This window comes from Zonotrichia leucophrys, chromosome 2 (assembly GCF_028769735.1).
Source record: "Zonotrichia leucophrys gambelii isolate GWCS_2022_RI chromosome 2, RI_Zleu_2.0, whole genome shotgun sequence".
NCBI classification, from domain to species: Eukaryota; Metazoa; Chordata; class Aves; order Passeriformes; family Passerellidae; genus Zonotrichia; species Zonotrichia leucophrys.
Window position 1 is genome coordinate 21975458 of NC_088171.1, and position 15860 is coordinate 21991317.

Genomic DNA, 15860 nt, shown 5'->3' on the forward strand with positions numbered 1-15860 from the left:
GTTCAGGTGCCAAGCTTTGCACTGACGAGACTGAAACACAATCACAATTTCAGTAGCTCTGCTGTGGTACCAGTAACAGTGAAAGGTGTTAATGATCTGCTGAAGTAAAAAACCTCACTTGAAACACAGCACAATCCAAGTTTATTAAATCTACCCTCCTGCTTAACTGATTGAATTTTGTACAGTGGCTATATTTAAAAACTTACATGGTGCTGTATTTTTAAACAGTTCTTGTATTTCTTTACTGAGTACATACCTTGCTTTAATTTTATTACATAATTTTAAGTACATTTTTAAAATAATCTGTTATGGTTCTGTTTGCAAACACAATGTTTTTGCAACTCTGCTGCAGCATTTCAAGAATTTGGGCAAGTTTCAAGCAGCCACTGACATAGCCAAAATTTTGTACTTTGAGAGCAGTGAGAATGAGGAATAGAAGGATTGAAGTCCAATATCTCACAGGTTCTCAGTTGTGGTTTCACTTAAGTAGAGATTTTTTTAAAAAATAATAAATTAGCATTGTTTGTAGGATACCACATTCAGTTTTATGAATTTTAAAATTCTTCTCCCAAGGACATTAATGAAGCCACTCTCTTCAGATTTGCATAATACATCCTCTGTGTGTTGAGGGAGAAACAAAAAGAATTCAAATAACTTACTACTAGTTCTATGTTAGGACCAAGAAAGGAATAAAGATGAAGAAACGTAAGTGGTAGCCAAAAGGACAAAATGCTTTTGTGCAACAACCAAAAAAACCTTGGAAACTACACCTTCTGCTCACAGTCCCCAACAAAAGAGACCTGGGTGTTGGTTAAAGGCCTAAGTAGTAAAAGAGACATCTATGAGAAAATGTGGCTTCTGAAAGGAAAAGGTAGTGTGTACACTAAAAAAATTGGAAGAATCTGAATTTATGGAATGTTAAATGTAAATACAATATAAAGCAGAGTTAAAATCTGTAGACTAATAAGTAAAGTTATAAAACAAAAACTAATAGTATTCTTCTGAGCCCATCAGTGCCAAGGGGCCTGCAAGTGGTTTGTAGTTCTGATAGATGATTCTCAGTGCTTTAAAAGTATTCAAAGTCAATTGGAAAAGTTCTTCATATTCACCAGAGAAGATGGTAGGGGGCAGTTCTCCTCATCACTGGAGAAGATCAAAGAGTGGTTCCACACTTTAGCCTTTGGATGGGTGGTCAGAGTAACTAACATTCTGAAGTGTCAAAATAAGTAAAACAATGCAAAGTCCTGAAGAAACATCAGACTGACATTGCTGAACTCTTTTAAATTACCTGCCACTGTGAACTGTGCTGGTACCAAAGAGTACAGGAATGAGAAAGGTGACAAATGAACAATAGGACTTAGAAAAGATTTGAAGGCCCGTCTAGAGAAAATTCACATGTAAATGTTTCATGTGTAAACATGGAATAGGAAGGAACATTTTTCATAGATAAAGAATTGATCAAGGAATAAAAATGTCACTTTTTCTTAATAGAGGGAGATAATTAAAGGGATTTTACAGGAATTTGTATTAACTATATGAATTTTGTTATTTTATCAGCAGAATTTGACAGTAGGGATTTGTATGACTGTTGCTGATAAAAATGTGTTTGAGATGTTAAAAAAAAGTGTGTAAGAGCGGCAGAAGTTACTAGAGGATATGGGAACAGAGAAGTGTCGATAAAGTAAATGTAGATTGGTTGCTCAGGGAATAAAGCAATGCTAATTTCACACTGTGGGTTTGTGGACTAGATATTACTGGTCAGGAAACAGGTATTGAAATTTAAACTCATAGTGATAGCCAGACACATGGAGTGGGATTCATAGGAGTTATGTCATTGTATAAATGCCTGATGTTTCACTCCTTCCTGGGAAAAGAATATTATAGAAAGCTACCAACAGGGCTAATTAAAGATCCAGAATGCCATTACTGCAAGGAAAAGCTAGGTTAGAACTGTTTGACCTGAAAAAGATAGACAACCACTGACACAGTAAATAGGGAATTAATTGCTTCACACAATACAAAAATGAGGTGTCATCAAACTGAATTAGGTGACAGGTTCAAAACAGAGAAGACACTTAACTCCCAGAACCCATAGTCTAACTTGTATTTTTTGAGTGGAGTTTATTAAGACCCAGCAATATAGATGGATTCTAAGCCATTTAGGCACATGCATGGAAAGAAAAATATATATCTTTGTGTTTTAGATACTGCCTGTCACTGAAGATGTCTTTGAGCAGCAGACTGCTGGAAGTGGGGAGGGTAAACTCAGGATGTGTGTGTGCCCTGTTGTTCTCTGTGGTGAGCACCCACTACTGAGCAGTGGCAGGAGCAGGATTCTGGGCCAGGCGCTCTTTGGTTTGACCCAATGAGGACGTTCCTGTGGACGGTACAGCTTGTAACTGGAGCACAGGGCTGGGTAGATGCAATAGATCCAATCTGCTGCCTGTAGAAATATACTGCTTAAATAGATATATAGTCTTACAACTGACCTTCCTTTGCAGTGACCTGAAATTAGACTGTAGTCATGCAGTAAGGCTTCCAGATTAGTATTGTTAGTATTTCCATTGTTTGTTGGTTCTGGCTTCTTTGATACCGAGTACGTGATGTAAATAAGAAATGTATCTGTTAAATTTAATTTTATTTCAGTGTACTTAGAAAATCTTGGAAGGTTTTCAAATCTCTTTTTAAAAACAGGTTGTTTGGCAGTGACAGAGCTATATTTCAAAGATGGCTGGGTTTTGTATCTTTAAAGAATGCTTACAAGACAGCAAAATGCCTTTTGGGCTGTAAACCTGGTTTTAGATTATACGGCTTTCAAATTATTTTACCAAATATGGTGGTCCCTCAGAATTATCACTTATTTAATTTAAAATAACAGATTACTTTTACTTAAAAATAACCATGTTTTGGCAACTTGCATGCCATTCTGGTGCAGTTGTCACTTAAGATTAAAAATAGAATAGTATTGCTATACTTGGCAGTCAGTACTGTGGTAGCACAGCATAACTTAGTCATGCAAGAATAAAAGTGTCTTACTCATACTTTTATATTCAATGTTTTTATCTTAGTGTAAACCTCATGAAGACCAAGTTAGACCCAGAAGGACTGGGCATCATACTACTGGGTCCCTTTCTGCAAGAATTTTTCCCTGAGCAGGTAATCAATATATATTCATTGCTGCAGAGCATTGTCTATTCTGTTTGGCTTTGAGATTCGTTGAAAACTTCCATGAATATCACAAGAGTAAATTTTAATAAGTATTTCATTCATTCAACTCAGCTGATCATCAGATAACTTCTGTATTCCACCACAAAAGGTAGACTTCTGTTTTCTATAACTTCTGTATTCCACCACAAAAGGTAGACTTCTGTTTTCTATAACACGTCCATGATTTTGTCACCTTTAGACTGGAAGGAAACTCTATTGTTCTAAATTTAACTTCAGGAAATATATAATCATTTTGAGTATGACATTGAATTGTTTCCTTACTCAGAAAGTTCTGAGTTTGGTTTTTCTGAGAATAAATGACCATACTGGTTTTATCAGTATTAAAAAGGTTGCTTGCAAATGGGAAAAGGTTGCAAACATATTTAAGACTATTTTTATGTACATTTCTTGATAATTAAAGTTTTTGACAGTTTAACAAAAAATTCATGATGGACTTAGATTTAACTTATGTGGAACTTAGGGTACTGGAAAATTATTTTCAGACTCTGTCTGTTGCATATATTCTTGAAGACTGCACCACTACTGAGAGGCAGGTGTTAACTTAGCACTGCTGTCCTCTTTCCCCTTTGCCTTGGATCACATTTTCCTGCTCTCACACTGCCTCCCTGCCACCAGGAACCTCTTTAAACAGATTTGTGGTAAACCAGAACAGGAAGCTGGTCTGGGTAAGAGCTCTATTTGCATGTGTGTAGGGCTTGTTCCATGGCCATGCACATGCTTGTATTGGCAGAAAAGAGCAGGTTTACCTGGGGTAGGAGAACAGGCTGGCGGAAGAAGAAGGGCTGAGAGGAGTACTTCTTTAAAGGCTTTTAACTTAATATGTCACTAAAACTATGTGGCTTAATTTTTACAATCAAGGAAAAGTGAAACTGATGGGTTTAAGTCCCTTCAGCAAGATTCTTTTTGTTAGGATTGTGCAGCACTGGGTATAATGTTCTGTACTATGAAACATTCTGGTCAGTCAGAAGACACTGGAAATGCGCTGCCAAAGATGGTAGGGACTGAATATATCATATCATCCAGAGGCTTTCATCATCTGGAGGAAAGAGAAGGAGGAGTTAGTGCTCATTTTCTCTGGCCCTTTAGAATTACATCCACATTGTATTTTTGCCAACTGTTTCTTCTTCCTTTCATTTGTTTGTACAGAAGTGGAAATATATGTACAATTGAATATCATTTATTTCTTACAATTATATTACATTTGCAAATCTAGAAGGCTCCACTGCTTCATTTTAGGCCCCAGATGCTTAGAATGAAGTTCAGAATGCCAAAGAACATCCTCCATAATTGGCTGTGCCTAAACTGTCCAGTACCGTGGGCCATAGGGAGGTGGAGGAGCAAAGAGCCATTGTATGGGGCTGCTGCCTCTCGTGCCTGTCATAAGGGCATCATTGACTGAAGGAGGGAAGCTGGAGAACAAAGCACAGTGCAGCCATGGGCAGAACCCTACCTTGGTCACCTTGGTGGTGGATCTCTGCCTCCTGTTAAAGCTGGAGCCCCTGAGTCAATGCCTGTCTGTCAAGTGCTAATTCCCTGCTACATGTGATTCCCCACCACTCAGTTTTTCCTGTCCTGTTAAACCTTCACTGGCTCCAGTAAAAAACATGGGAATTGTTACTGCCTTATGGGTGCTGTTTGAGCAATCAGCATGTTATGGACTGGAACCTGCCAGTATCCATTTGATCAATCTGTCTGTACTCTGTGCATCAGGTAGCAGTAGCCCTTACCCATACTGACACCTTGCTCAGAATTCTTTCTGAAAGTGAAATTCTGCAGAAATGATGATGAATATGTTTGAAAGTCTTTCTTTCAAATACTGTGAGGAAATGGCAGATACCAGTGATGGCTGGAATTGCTGGTGTTAATATTTGAACATCTAGCTAGGGTTCAAGAGATTCAGATTAGATTCCTTTGCTGAGAATATTCAAACCCCTGTTCTTAACTCTCCTAAAAAGTACTCAGCTCCCATCTCAAAAGCAGAGAGGTATCTCAGCTTTCCTTCTGAAAGCTTAAAAAAATTATTCAGAGCTATTCAGCCTGACTCCTTACTACTTAGGGCAGTCACCTGGAGAGGGGGATTCCTGAATTCCATGCTAGCTCTTTTTTTTTGGAAACAATAACTGCACAAAATTCTTAACTTCCATTGCACAGGAACTGGGAAACAGCATTTTTTTCTCTTCTGGGTGAGCATTACTTCCTCAGGGAAATGAATGTGTCCTCTTTCCATCCCAGGAAGGCTTAATTTTATTTATCTCTGTGAAGCAACTTCTGTAAGCAGAGTTACCTCTTACCTTCCTTTTCACCACCCTCCCTCCACTGAATGGCCTGGATGGCTATGAGAGACCCATAGAAAGATAGAGTTTGTGAATCATTCAAGAGCAGAAAAATGAATGAGGGTTTTGTATTCTGCTGGATGTACTGTAACCTGAGCAGATTTATTCTCATTCCAGCCTTTACTTCCATGTGCTCAAAAAAGGGATAAGCTTTTATTTGGAGCCTGGTCCAGGAGGCATGAAAGAACTGATACTACACTTTATTTGTGTTTCCTGGTTCAGTGAATCCAAAGCTTTCAGTCCTCTTAGGACTACAGCATTTAAACACCTGGAATGGTAAAGATCTCCAGAGCCAGTAGCTTTGCTGTTGGACCTTGGCAGAACCAGTGTTTTCAAAATTAGTGTGGTTAGACAGGCATGGGAGTATATGAGCTTTTAGCTCTCAGAGGGAGGGCCGGAGATTGGATCTGGTCCTTAGTAAAAAACTTTGTGGTGTCCAAACCATCATAAATACACTTGCATGTGACTACTGCATAAGGTGTCTGACATTAAAAATCAGGGTGGCTTCTCCATAGTCAGTGCTGAAGTTGTACTTCAGATTGTCCAGGTGAACACAGAAAATCATGGCTTGCTCTTGGGAGCATTACTCATTAATTTACTGAGAACTGTGTTTTTATTTCTGATAAGAAAGGTGAAATGAAGATTTTGTCACCTAAAAGAAATGGCACTTTTTAACAGTTTTCTCAAGTCTTACTGGGTGAATGCATCTGTCTAGTTTTAAAGAGAAGAGAATCAAGGCACAATGGATGCCACATGAAATTAACTGTCTTCTTTCTATTAGGACTCCAGGGTTTCAGAGTCATTCACTGTTTACCATTACAATGGACTGAAGCAATCTAATTATAATGAAAAGGTAAGATTTACAATTAAGCCCTAATAAAGTCACAAAGCAAAACTGAATATAGTTCAGGCAAAATACTCTACCTTGAAGCAGACTTTTTATAAAACTATTATTTTGATTATTTTCTTGCAAAATTATGTATTTGGAATTGGAAACTTCTTTGTGCTCCTAATCATATTTGAGCTATACTGGACTGCTTGGCCAGACCACATTTCTGAAACTCTGCATTTTGAAAAGAGCACTTCTCACACCTACCTATCATAAGGGGGGTCTGAACTGCAAGGGACACTGAAGATGTAACACACATAAAGTGCAACTTCTAGAAGTAACTCAACATCTAAATTAGGTTGTTTGGAATTTTTTTGTGAATTTTTTTAGTAGTACATGCTTGCATAAAAAAATTAGGGGCTTTTTGGAGCCATTTACTGAGGAAGCAAAAATTACCTGTTCCATTTTCAGTGTTCTTGAAAAAAAGGGTATACCAGACATAAAATGACTGCTTCTGAGTTCCTGAAGGAGAATTTAGAGTAAAAGATTGTAAGCCATTAAGAGACATAAGGAGCAAGAAAGACTTAAGTAAGACTTCTTCCAGAAAATATACTACTCAATATTTGGAATAGCTTGTAATTAAGTCCTTAAAATTACCCCTATGAAATCTCCAGCGGTTCCATACCCCAAAATGTAAGAAGCATTCAAAGATGAGGATTTTTTGATTTCATACTTCCATTTCATTAAAAAAGGAAGTATGTAAAACCTCACAGATTTGATGTGTGCAGGATTCACATTCTCTGAACTTGAGAGAAGCAGAGAAAAGAATGATCAAAAGAATTCTTATCTCATTCGCTGCTCCTCTTGTTGTTCACAAGTGGAATGCATTGTGGAAGATTGTTTACCTGAAGGGAATTGGTAATTGGATTCTGGTGGGAGTGTTTTGATTCATTGACCACTTGAATCCATGTGTGTGTCAGGACTGTCAGCTGCAATTGGGTGCTTGTGCAGATTCAGTTTAGATGTAGTGTAATATAGTATAGAATAATATAGTATAATAAAGTAATTAGTTAGCCTTCTGATATCCATGGAATCCTCCTCGTCATTTCTCCCGGACGTCAGGCAAAAATATCACCAATAGATGTGTATCATAACCAATCCTCTCCTGGCCTGGTGAAAATGATTGTCTCCCCTGCCATTTCTTGAGCAGGCTGACAGAGTTGGGTTTGCTTTGCCAGGTGATGTATGTGGAGGGCACAGCAGTTGTGATGGGCTTTGAGGAGCCCATGCTGCAGACGGACGACACCCCGGTGAAGCGCTGCTTGCAGACCAAGTGGCCGTACATAGAGCTGCTCTGGAGCACGGACCGATCCCCTTCCCTGAACTGAGCTGGCCAGGAGCAACACCAAACTGCAGCTCACTGCGTGGAGTTATACACTGGTATCATTGAGGAATTGTAAATAATGATTACAAACACTTTTTCAGTGTTAATTGGAATATTTAATTTTTTAATCAGATTGATTTCTATTATAATAGTTTGTCTTTTTTGGCCACTGTAGTACTGTTAATGTGAGTTATCCTAAAACAAAAAGCCTACTTACAAAGTCTTACCATTATTTTGCCATCTCGTGAAGATTTGAAAAATTCTGATATTGCAGAATCTGCATATTAGATGTCAGATCTTCAAACATAAAACATATTCAGCTTTCTCAGAATCATATAGGCATGTTTTATTATTTAAATGATATTGGCTTACATTACAGTACCATAATGTGTGGACTAGACTGGCCTTTGCACTGGATATGTTTTAATGAGTTTAAATTTTCTGCAGTTTTTCCTAAAATCTAATTTTACCTAAAGAGCTTGCACAATGTGACATAAAGAAGATACATTTTTAGGAATAAGTATAATTCTTAAATACTCTTTCTTGGCAGTTGTATATTACTGTGGCTTAGTTATTGGGCATGTTAAAAGTGAACAGAAAATCTGATGAAAACATAGATATATTAATATTTATTTGAATTTGTATAAAGGAAATGTAAAAACAACAAAATTTCTTGTTCTATAATCTTTAAACTATTCAAAACTTACAATATTGCCAAATACCTCTTCTTAATTTGTCCAAACAGCAGTGTAAGCCAGCATTACTGTATGTGTTAAGTGCATGAGAACATCTGTTATTACATTATTATATTCCTTTATTTATTATCAACTTCTTAGCCCTAAAATAAAATCTTTTCCTTGAATCATATATTATTTAAAGTTTGGTTTACTTGGACGTGTTTGCTGCTTCTCTGAGATGATGAAAAGGAACCACAGGTTTAGAAATTTTATAAATAAAGGTCAGCTTTAAAGTTGAATGCATCCTGGGGGAGAAAAAGGCAACACCAAAAGGTAATTTCCTAACTTCTGGAATTACCATGACCGTTCCTTATTGCAGACTAACATCAGAGTATCTTAGTATTAAGAGAGTATTTTTGTTAGATTTCTTTTTCTGAAAAAAAAAATTCCTTTGCAGATTACAATGATTTGAAAAGATTCCTTAATTGGACTCGCTTCATTTAGAATGCAAGTATTCTGTCTTGCAGTGTGGGCTTGACATTAAAAACTTGTGCAAACAGTGGTATTACTGCTGAAAAATACAGATAAATAAGGAGAATGTCCTTGTCAAGTATGGAATTTTATTTTTCAAAAAGTGCTCAAGCTTGATAGGTACTGGTTTCAGCTGGTTTTACACATTTAAGATAAATGTCTTTAGACTTCCACTGACACCTTGGAAGGGGAAAACTCACTTTTCTTGCTTTTTCTCTTGAATTTTGGTGTCTGTCCTTGACTTGTACTAGAGTGTCTCACACCAGATTTTGCACTGAATCATAGCTTGAATCTGTTAGAATGTGCCATCTTTTTTTCTAGCCCACTCTCATAAAATTGATGTTCTATCTCACAGAATAAAAAAAAAAATTAGAAGCACAGCTGATGAGAGATCTGTCTTTAAGCATTAGTCTGGATTAGAAACTTCTGCTGTACTCTGGAGACATTTAGTTGATGATGGTGTGATAAAAGAACCCTCATTCCTGTATCCTTTTTTCTTCACACTGCCTAGTTGTTAAAGGCCTGGATTCTGGTTTATTTCACTTATTTTTAGATACAGAGGCGAACTAGCAGTGCTTTATGGCATTCAGGCAGCTCATCTGAGAGCCTCAGCCAAGTGAACCTCTCTGGCCTTCCTTCTGCCATGAGCACAATGGGAGAGATTCTGCCTTCATGGAAATTTGCTTTTTGTCCCCTAAACCAAAGTGGTTGTTTAGATGGCAGACTTAAAATGCAGGGCAGTAATGTTTGCTACATTTGATTTGCTTTCACAGAAAAATATCTAGAAACCCATATAAAGGTTGTTCTGCTCTAAGTGCTGCCTATGTGTGTGTGTATATATATATTACAGTTTGCAAATTGAGACCTAGTCAATGAAATCAGAGCACTCTATGGGATTAAATGCATGCTGTAAGTAACCAGAGCAAATTGATAATGCTAACTGTAAGAAAGTGTGTGAGCTAAATAAGCAAGTAAATGACATTTTGATTAATACTCTGGGGGGTTTTATGTATTGCAGAGTCGTTCAATTTTAATTGCAAAGGAAAGGTCAATATCTTCTGGGAGACAACTACTATCCTAGCTGGAAACATGGTGCAGTTAGCAGGATGTTGGACAGTTGGTCTGGAAAACTGGCCTTTCCTTTCCCATGTCTCAAAACCCTTTGAGACAGAAGATACACGGTGTCTTTTTGCTCTAAATTAACTTCCATAAAAAATAGATGGGGGAGAGAAAGGGGTCTGCTGCTGGGTAAATGGTAAAAGAAATTCCCACGTCATTGTATATACTGGGGTTCACAGTCAGGCAGCTCCAAGTAAGTTATCTAAGTAAATAATGGAAAGACTACTTCCGGTGCTTCATGAGTTATATTTGAAGGCTGACAGCTACCAAATCCATATTTGCTTCGTTGAAGTCTGAACTGTTTAAAGGTAAGCAGCCAGTACAAACCCAAATGTAAATATCCTTGTTAGAATAGGATACTGTTTCAATAGGCAAAGGGCCCTTTGAGACAGTGAATCACTTAAGTACAGGCCGAGCATTTTGGGTTTTTGGATGCTTTTGTTAAGTTCTGTTCCTTCAGACAGTTACAATTTATGCTTATCTGGTTCATGTATATGCTTTCTCTTATCTCTTCAGTTCTTGTGTGGATGAGTTTAGGTTAAAGAAGCCCAAGATGGGTCTTGATGGAGCAGGAAAGAGTGGGAGTCAAAATCCGTTGGGCGAGAGGAATGGCTGTGTCCACACATCAGTTCCCAGGCAGAAACAAGAACCTCCCTTGGTGCAGCACACTCATTTGCTGTCCACCCCAGATGAGTACCTGCAGTCAGGCTGTGGACAGCTACTCTGGGTTCTCCTGCTTTGCAAGCAAGGCTGCTCAGTACAAAACACCCAGCATGTTCTGGAGAGCACCTGCAGCTTCCTCTGCAGCATCCTGTCCTTCGGGATCTCACACAAAGTCTCTGCTTTCACCAGCATGGGAAATTGGCCCATTAGACTCCCTTTTACATTGATTTTGTGTGGTTAATACATATAACTAATGAAAAATCAGTATTTCCACAGGATCTCTTGAAAATAAACTGATTTTTCTGTAGACTATATGTGATTGATAGATTGATTTAATCTACTCAATATAAAATTAGCTTTAACACTTTTCATGTAGGAATTACTTTTGCTAAGATTTTTAACTTGGACAATGTTCCCAAAGGTAAGGTTCAAAGAGGAATGCTGAACATCTTTTGTCAGCATGTCATCCTGGATTCAAACTCACTCTCTTTGTAATGCATGGTCACATCCTCATTTTATCCTCTTGCAACACAAAAATACTGTCCATGTAGTTGCTCCAGCTACAGTTCAGGAGAAGGCTTCTGGCCTACAGAAACAAAACTAGGAAACAATTGAAAGGTAGGTTTTCTGTGGGAATTGGACATTTCAGCTTCTGTACCACCAGATTTTGAAAAGATTTAACAGTAAAATTGTCACTAATTTTGATAAGATTTATGCTCAAAGCCCATACGATTCTTTGAAATACTTGTTCCTCTGCTAGCATGTTCATTACTAAATAATAGCATAAATAACATTAAAGCTGTGATAATGGACCCTCCTACAAAATATTAATATTTAAGTTTTGCCTCAGCAAATCTTTCCATAGAAGATTAGTCATCTATTTTTAAGACTGGAAACACCATAATGACATACTAACATCACTAACTGCACATAATATTAGCTGTAGAAATTCACACCATGAATATTATATTTTTTTCATAAATTGCTTAATCCCACATCTGACCTTCCATTTATTCTGTAAGGTAGAAAATGATTTTTAGACTCTTGGCTAGATGTTCTTATGAAAGCCCTCTGTTCTGGCTCCAGGTGTGGTTCTAGAGCCTATTAAGACTTTTTAGTTAGGTATTCAAAGGAATTAATGTATCAGACCACAGGTATGCTGAAGTGCAAGCTTCAGTCTACCAACAACTGGGGGAGCTGCTTACCTCTTATGCAGTGCAGATCAGTGTGCAAACTCCAAACATTTCTGAAGTCCAAGGAAAGCAAGATGTGACATAAGCTTCTAGTGATCAGAACAGGTCCAGCTTGTTTAGAGAAACACTGCAAATTCTTAGAAACATAAATTTTTTATCTCTTTGAATTGATTTGGAATATCCTGCATGCATATGTCTCTACTTTATAGAGAGAAAAAAAAAGAAAAAGAGTAATGGGGGGAGTGCTGTAGGTTAACACTTTGGGGGTAAAAGGATCTTGAAAGAGAGTTCCTTCTTTTCATGCTGCCCTGCCTTCCTTCAGGTTTTAGCACTGATAGCCATTTGAAGCACAGTTTGCTTTTTAAAATTTAGCTCTAAACAACCAGGTTAGGTGGCATGTGTTTGTAACTGAAAGGCAGGTACATGAGAACTGCCTGTGCCTTATGCCTCTTCAGCTTCATTTGTGTGAACACTCATCTATCTCCAACTGTGCTAATTACTGAATTTTAACTGTTTTGAATGGATCAGTAAAAGTGGCTACAGCTCCAGAATGTGCTGCCTTCTCACTTCTGAGTGCCACTGCTCTGAGCTGCAGTCTGAGCAGTTCTCTGAGCCCCAGAAACTACATTTGTGACACTCAGCCTTGGAACTGATTGCTATGCTAAAAAGGAGCATTATCATCATCCTCATCATCATTATTATTTAGCTTAAGGCAACACAAGTTCTAAATGCATTCAATTGCCCTAAAACTGCATGACTTTTAAGAGTAGGTGTTAATCCTAAAGTCATTCAGTAGTACCTCACCTCTGAATTTATTACTGGTGTTTAGATCTGTAAGAGAAACTTGTTCAATGTAAAATAATACAATAGTGTCAATGGTGATGTTTCACTATTTAGCAAATAAATTTGGCATAAATACAAGGCAGGCAGAATTAAGGGATATTACAGGCCTGTGGGACAGCTAAGGGTCACACAGTTAATGCTGGAAATAAACACACAGTTCTATTTTTGTGAAAAGGAATGTCAGTCTTATCTGAATAATCTTGCCATAAAGCACTTAAAATAAAACAAACACAAAAGTAAAGTAACCAGAACCTCACAACAAAACAAACTGCTCTCAACTGCTTTCATAGGTAGATATAATGTAACATGTTTATAAATGGGTTCTCTATTACTTTGATCTTTCTCTGACTCTCTTTGGACACATCTGCATTATAAATGCTGAAAAACAATTCTCTTTCCTTGTTGTTACTGAGGTGATTACGTGGAAAATAGAATGTTTCTCCTTTTCTTCCTACCTATGTGTTGCCCAGAAAAAAATATTAATAATGCTGTCCCCTGAAGATGTGAATGTGATGCCACACAGCTTTGTAGGGGAAGGGAGCATTTCAGGTAGCCAGGTCCTTCTATACTTTCTTAACAAAACCAGGTGAAACTGTGGTGTGGAGCTTGCAGGGGCAGAACAGCTCAAGACAGGAGTTATACAGCCCCATCCTTTTAAATTACTTTTGCGAAGAAATTACCAGAGGAGCTTTCTAAAAGCACCGTTCCGTTCTGTGCCACGTTCAGTGGGTTATTTCTGTGGGCAAAGCGGCGCGACACCTGCGCCTGCACGGAGCTGTGCTGAAGGCTCTGCTCGGAGCCAGGGCGAGGTGCCCCCCTCAGCTCATGAGGGCTCCGCGTAGCCAGGCACTCACAGGGAAACATGGAGAGCAACAGCGGAATCGCAGCTTCGAGCCCTGAAGCCTGAACCCTGTGCCCGGCTCTACATCTTTCCCGTGGTTAGAAGTTTTTCTCGTTGCTGGGGTTTTTTGGTTTCTATTTAAGAACGGCCATGCCGAGCAACCAAATAACAATCTGAGGGAGGTTTACATTTTTTCAATGCACTTCAGTTTCCTAAAAGAGATTTCCAAGTATCAGGCTCTTCAGTTCAAACCCTTGAAAATTATGGAAGCCGAGAGAAATTCAACTCGAAACCACCAGCCCACACTCTGGCATCTCCCCCCGTGAACACGACCGCCCCGCAGCCGCTGGGCAGTCACGGGGTGTCCGGCTTAGCCGGCGTTTGCCGCAGATTCCCGGCGGAATTCCCGGCGCTCGCTTTCCGCAGCCCCGCCGGGCACCGCGGTGAGGGCAGCTCTGCCCCGCCGCCGGCCGCGCGCCGCCAGGGGGCGCCAGAGCGCGCGTCCCCCGGGGGGCGAGCGGGGCCGAGCGGGGCCGAGCCTCCCGCGCCGCCCCCCGCCCGCGCACGGCGGCAGCCGGACCGCACCTCTCCGCTCCGCTCCGCATCTCTCCGCACCCCACAGCACCGCACGGCCGACGCACCACTGCGCTCCGCTGTGCTAGCGGGAGCCGGCCGCGGAGGCGGCGAGGATGCTGCCCCTCAGCCGCGGGCGGCCCCGCCGCTGGCAGCGCCCGCTGTTGCTCCTGTCAGCGCTGCTCTGGGCGCCGGCTCTGGTGGCTTTCAACCTGGACGAAGAGAAGCTGACGGTGTACAGCGGGCCCCCGGGCAGCTACTTCGGCTACTCGGTGGACTTCTACATCCCCGACCCCAGCACGTGAGTGCCGCGCCGGGGCGGCGGAGCCGGGCCGCCCCTCGCCCGGGGATCGCTGAGGGAAGGCGGCGGGCGAGCGGCGGCGTCGCGCCCGGGGGTGACAGCGCCCATCGCCCGCCTGTCCCGATCGATGGCCCCCGGTGACCTCCCGGTGTGTTTCGCAGGGTCAGTGTCCTGGTGGGAGCCCCCAAAGCCAACACCTCGCAGCCGGACATCGTGGAAGGAGGAGCGGTGTACTACTGCGCCTGGCCCGGCGCCCGGTGCCGGCAGATCCCCTTCGACAACACCAGTGAGTGCGCGGCTGTCCCGCGGTGCTCTGCCCGGGACCCCTCGGCTCCTCCGCCATCCCTGTACTTGGGCTTTGATCCGAGTGTCTGCCCTCGGATAGAAACCCCGCTCCTGGGAGCCTGAATGCATGTGCTCCTGCAGGAAAGGGTTTAATGGTCCCCAGAGAAATAACAGGATTGTGACCTCCAGTCCATCTTAATAACTGCCTTTTTTTCCTTCTTCTCCTTCTCTGCTGAAAGATATTTGTGGCAGATTCCTGCTTTTGAAAATACTTTTGCATATTCTGAAGGCAAAGCCCCAAAAGCGTTGTCTAACACTTCTCTGAACCACAGAAATAACAGGATTTCTAGTGTTTGCTGTTATTTTCAACGAGGGGATTTCTGGCTGTTCAGATGGATGAAGTGCCTCATGTGGCATGCTTATTTAATTCTATTCAGAAAGTAAGAATTTTGTTTCAGAATACTGAAGCTAGACCGATTTACGCACAATGTGGATAGATTATATCCACTTCCAAAATCCCAAGACAGATGTTTCTTATTTAATTAGAGGGAACACAAGTTTTAAACAATTCAAGCTGTTTATGTTTTCTGTTGTCTCTTTATAGGTTTTGAAAATAATTTAAACCTAGTGTTTGCAGAGACTTTAAAACTGCTTCCTTTATTTAGGAAGATTTTGACAGTTTGACCATTAAGCGAAAGTTATTATTCTTAAGGTTATATTTAATCTTAATATTTGTGGTTTATTGAAATGTGAATGCGATACAATTCTTTTTCTTTGTTTGTTTGTTTTCTGAAAGAAGTCAGATTAGAAGAGCTCACTTAACTGTAGCAAATAAGCAGTGCTGTTCTTTACTCCTCCCATCTCCAGCCACCAACATCCTATTACTGTGTTAGTGTCTAGGAATACTGATCAGGATGACTTTCCCATCATGCTGAGCATTCTTCAAAACAGAGTAAGTGGTAGTTCATGTGTGTGTATCTGGCTACTGGGGCAGGTAAAACTATGTACAGCATCTGGTTATATACATAAATGGAAATGTATATAGACAGTATGCATACAT

At 40.2% G+C, this 15860-nt stretch overlaps 2 protein-coding genes across 4 annotated transcripts in view; both read left to right on the plus strand.

Annotated features, from left to right (window-relative positions):
* MINDY3 (MINDY lysine 48 deubiquitinase 3) overlaps window positions 1-8641 on the plus strand; it is a 46121-nt gene extending 37480 nt beyond the window's left edge. The window contains exons 13-15 of the mRNA XM_064704214.1: window positions 3069-3156; window positions 6343-6414; window positions 7629-8641. Coding sequence (XP_064560284.1) covers window positions 3069-3156; window positions 6343-6414; window positions 7629-7778 — 310 coding nt within the window. The 3' untranslated portion in view covers window positions 7779-8641. The remainder of the gene's footprint in view (window positions 1-3068; window positions 3157-6342; window positions 6415-7628) is intronic.
* A 5580-nt stretch (window positions 8642-14221) lies between these two features.
* ITGA8 (integrin subunit alpha 8) overlaps window positions 14222-15860 on the plus strand; it is a 111782-nt gene continuing 110143 nt past the window's right edge. For all 3 annotated transcript variants that reach the window (XR_010439096.1, XM_064704211.1, XM_064704212.1), the window contains exons 1-2: window positions 14222-14515; window positions 14677-14801. Coding sequence is in view for 2 of the 3 variants with exons in the window: in XM_064704211.1 (XP_064560281.1) it covers window positions 14331-14515; window positions 14677-14801 (310 nt within the window). In the remaining variant the exon portion in view is untranslated. The remainder of the gene's footprint in view (window positions 14516-14676; window positions 14802-15860) is intronic.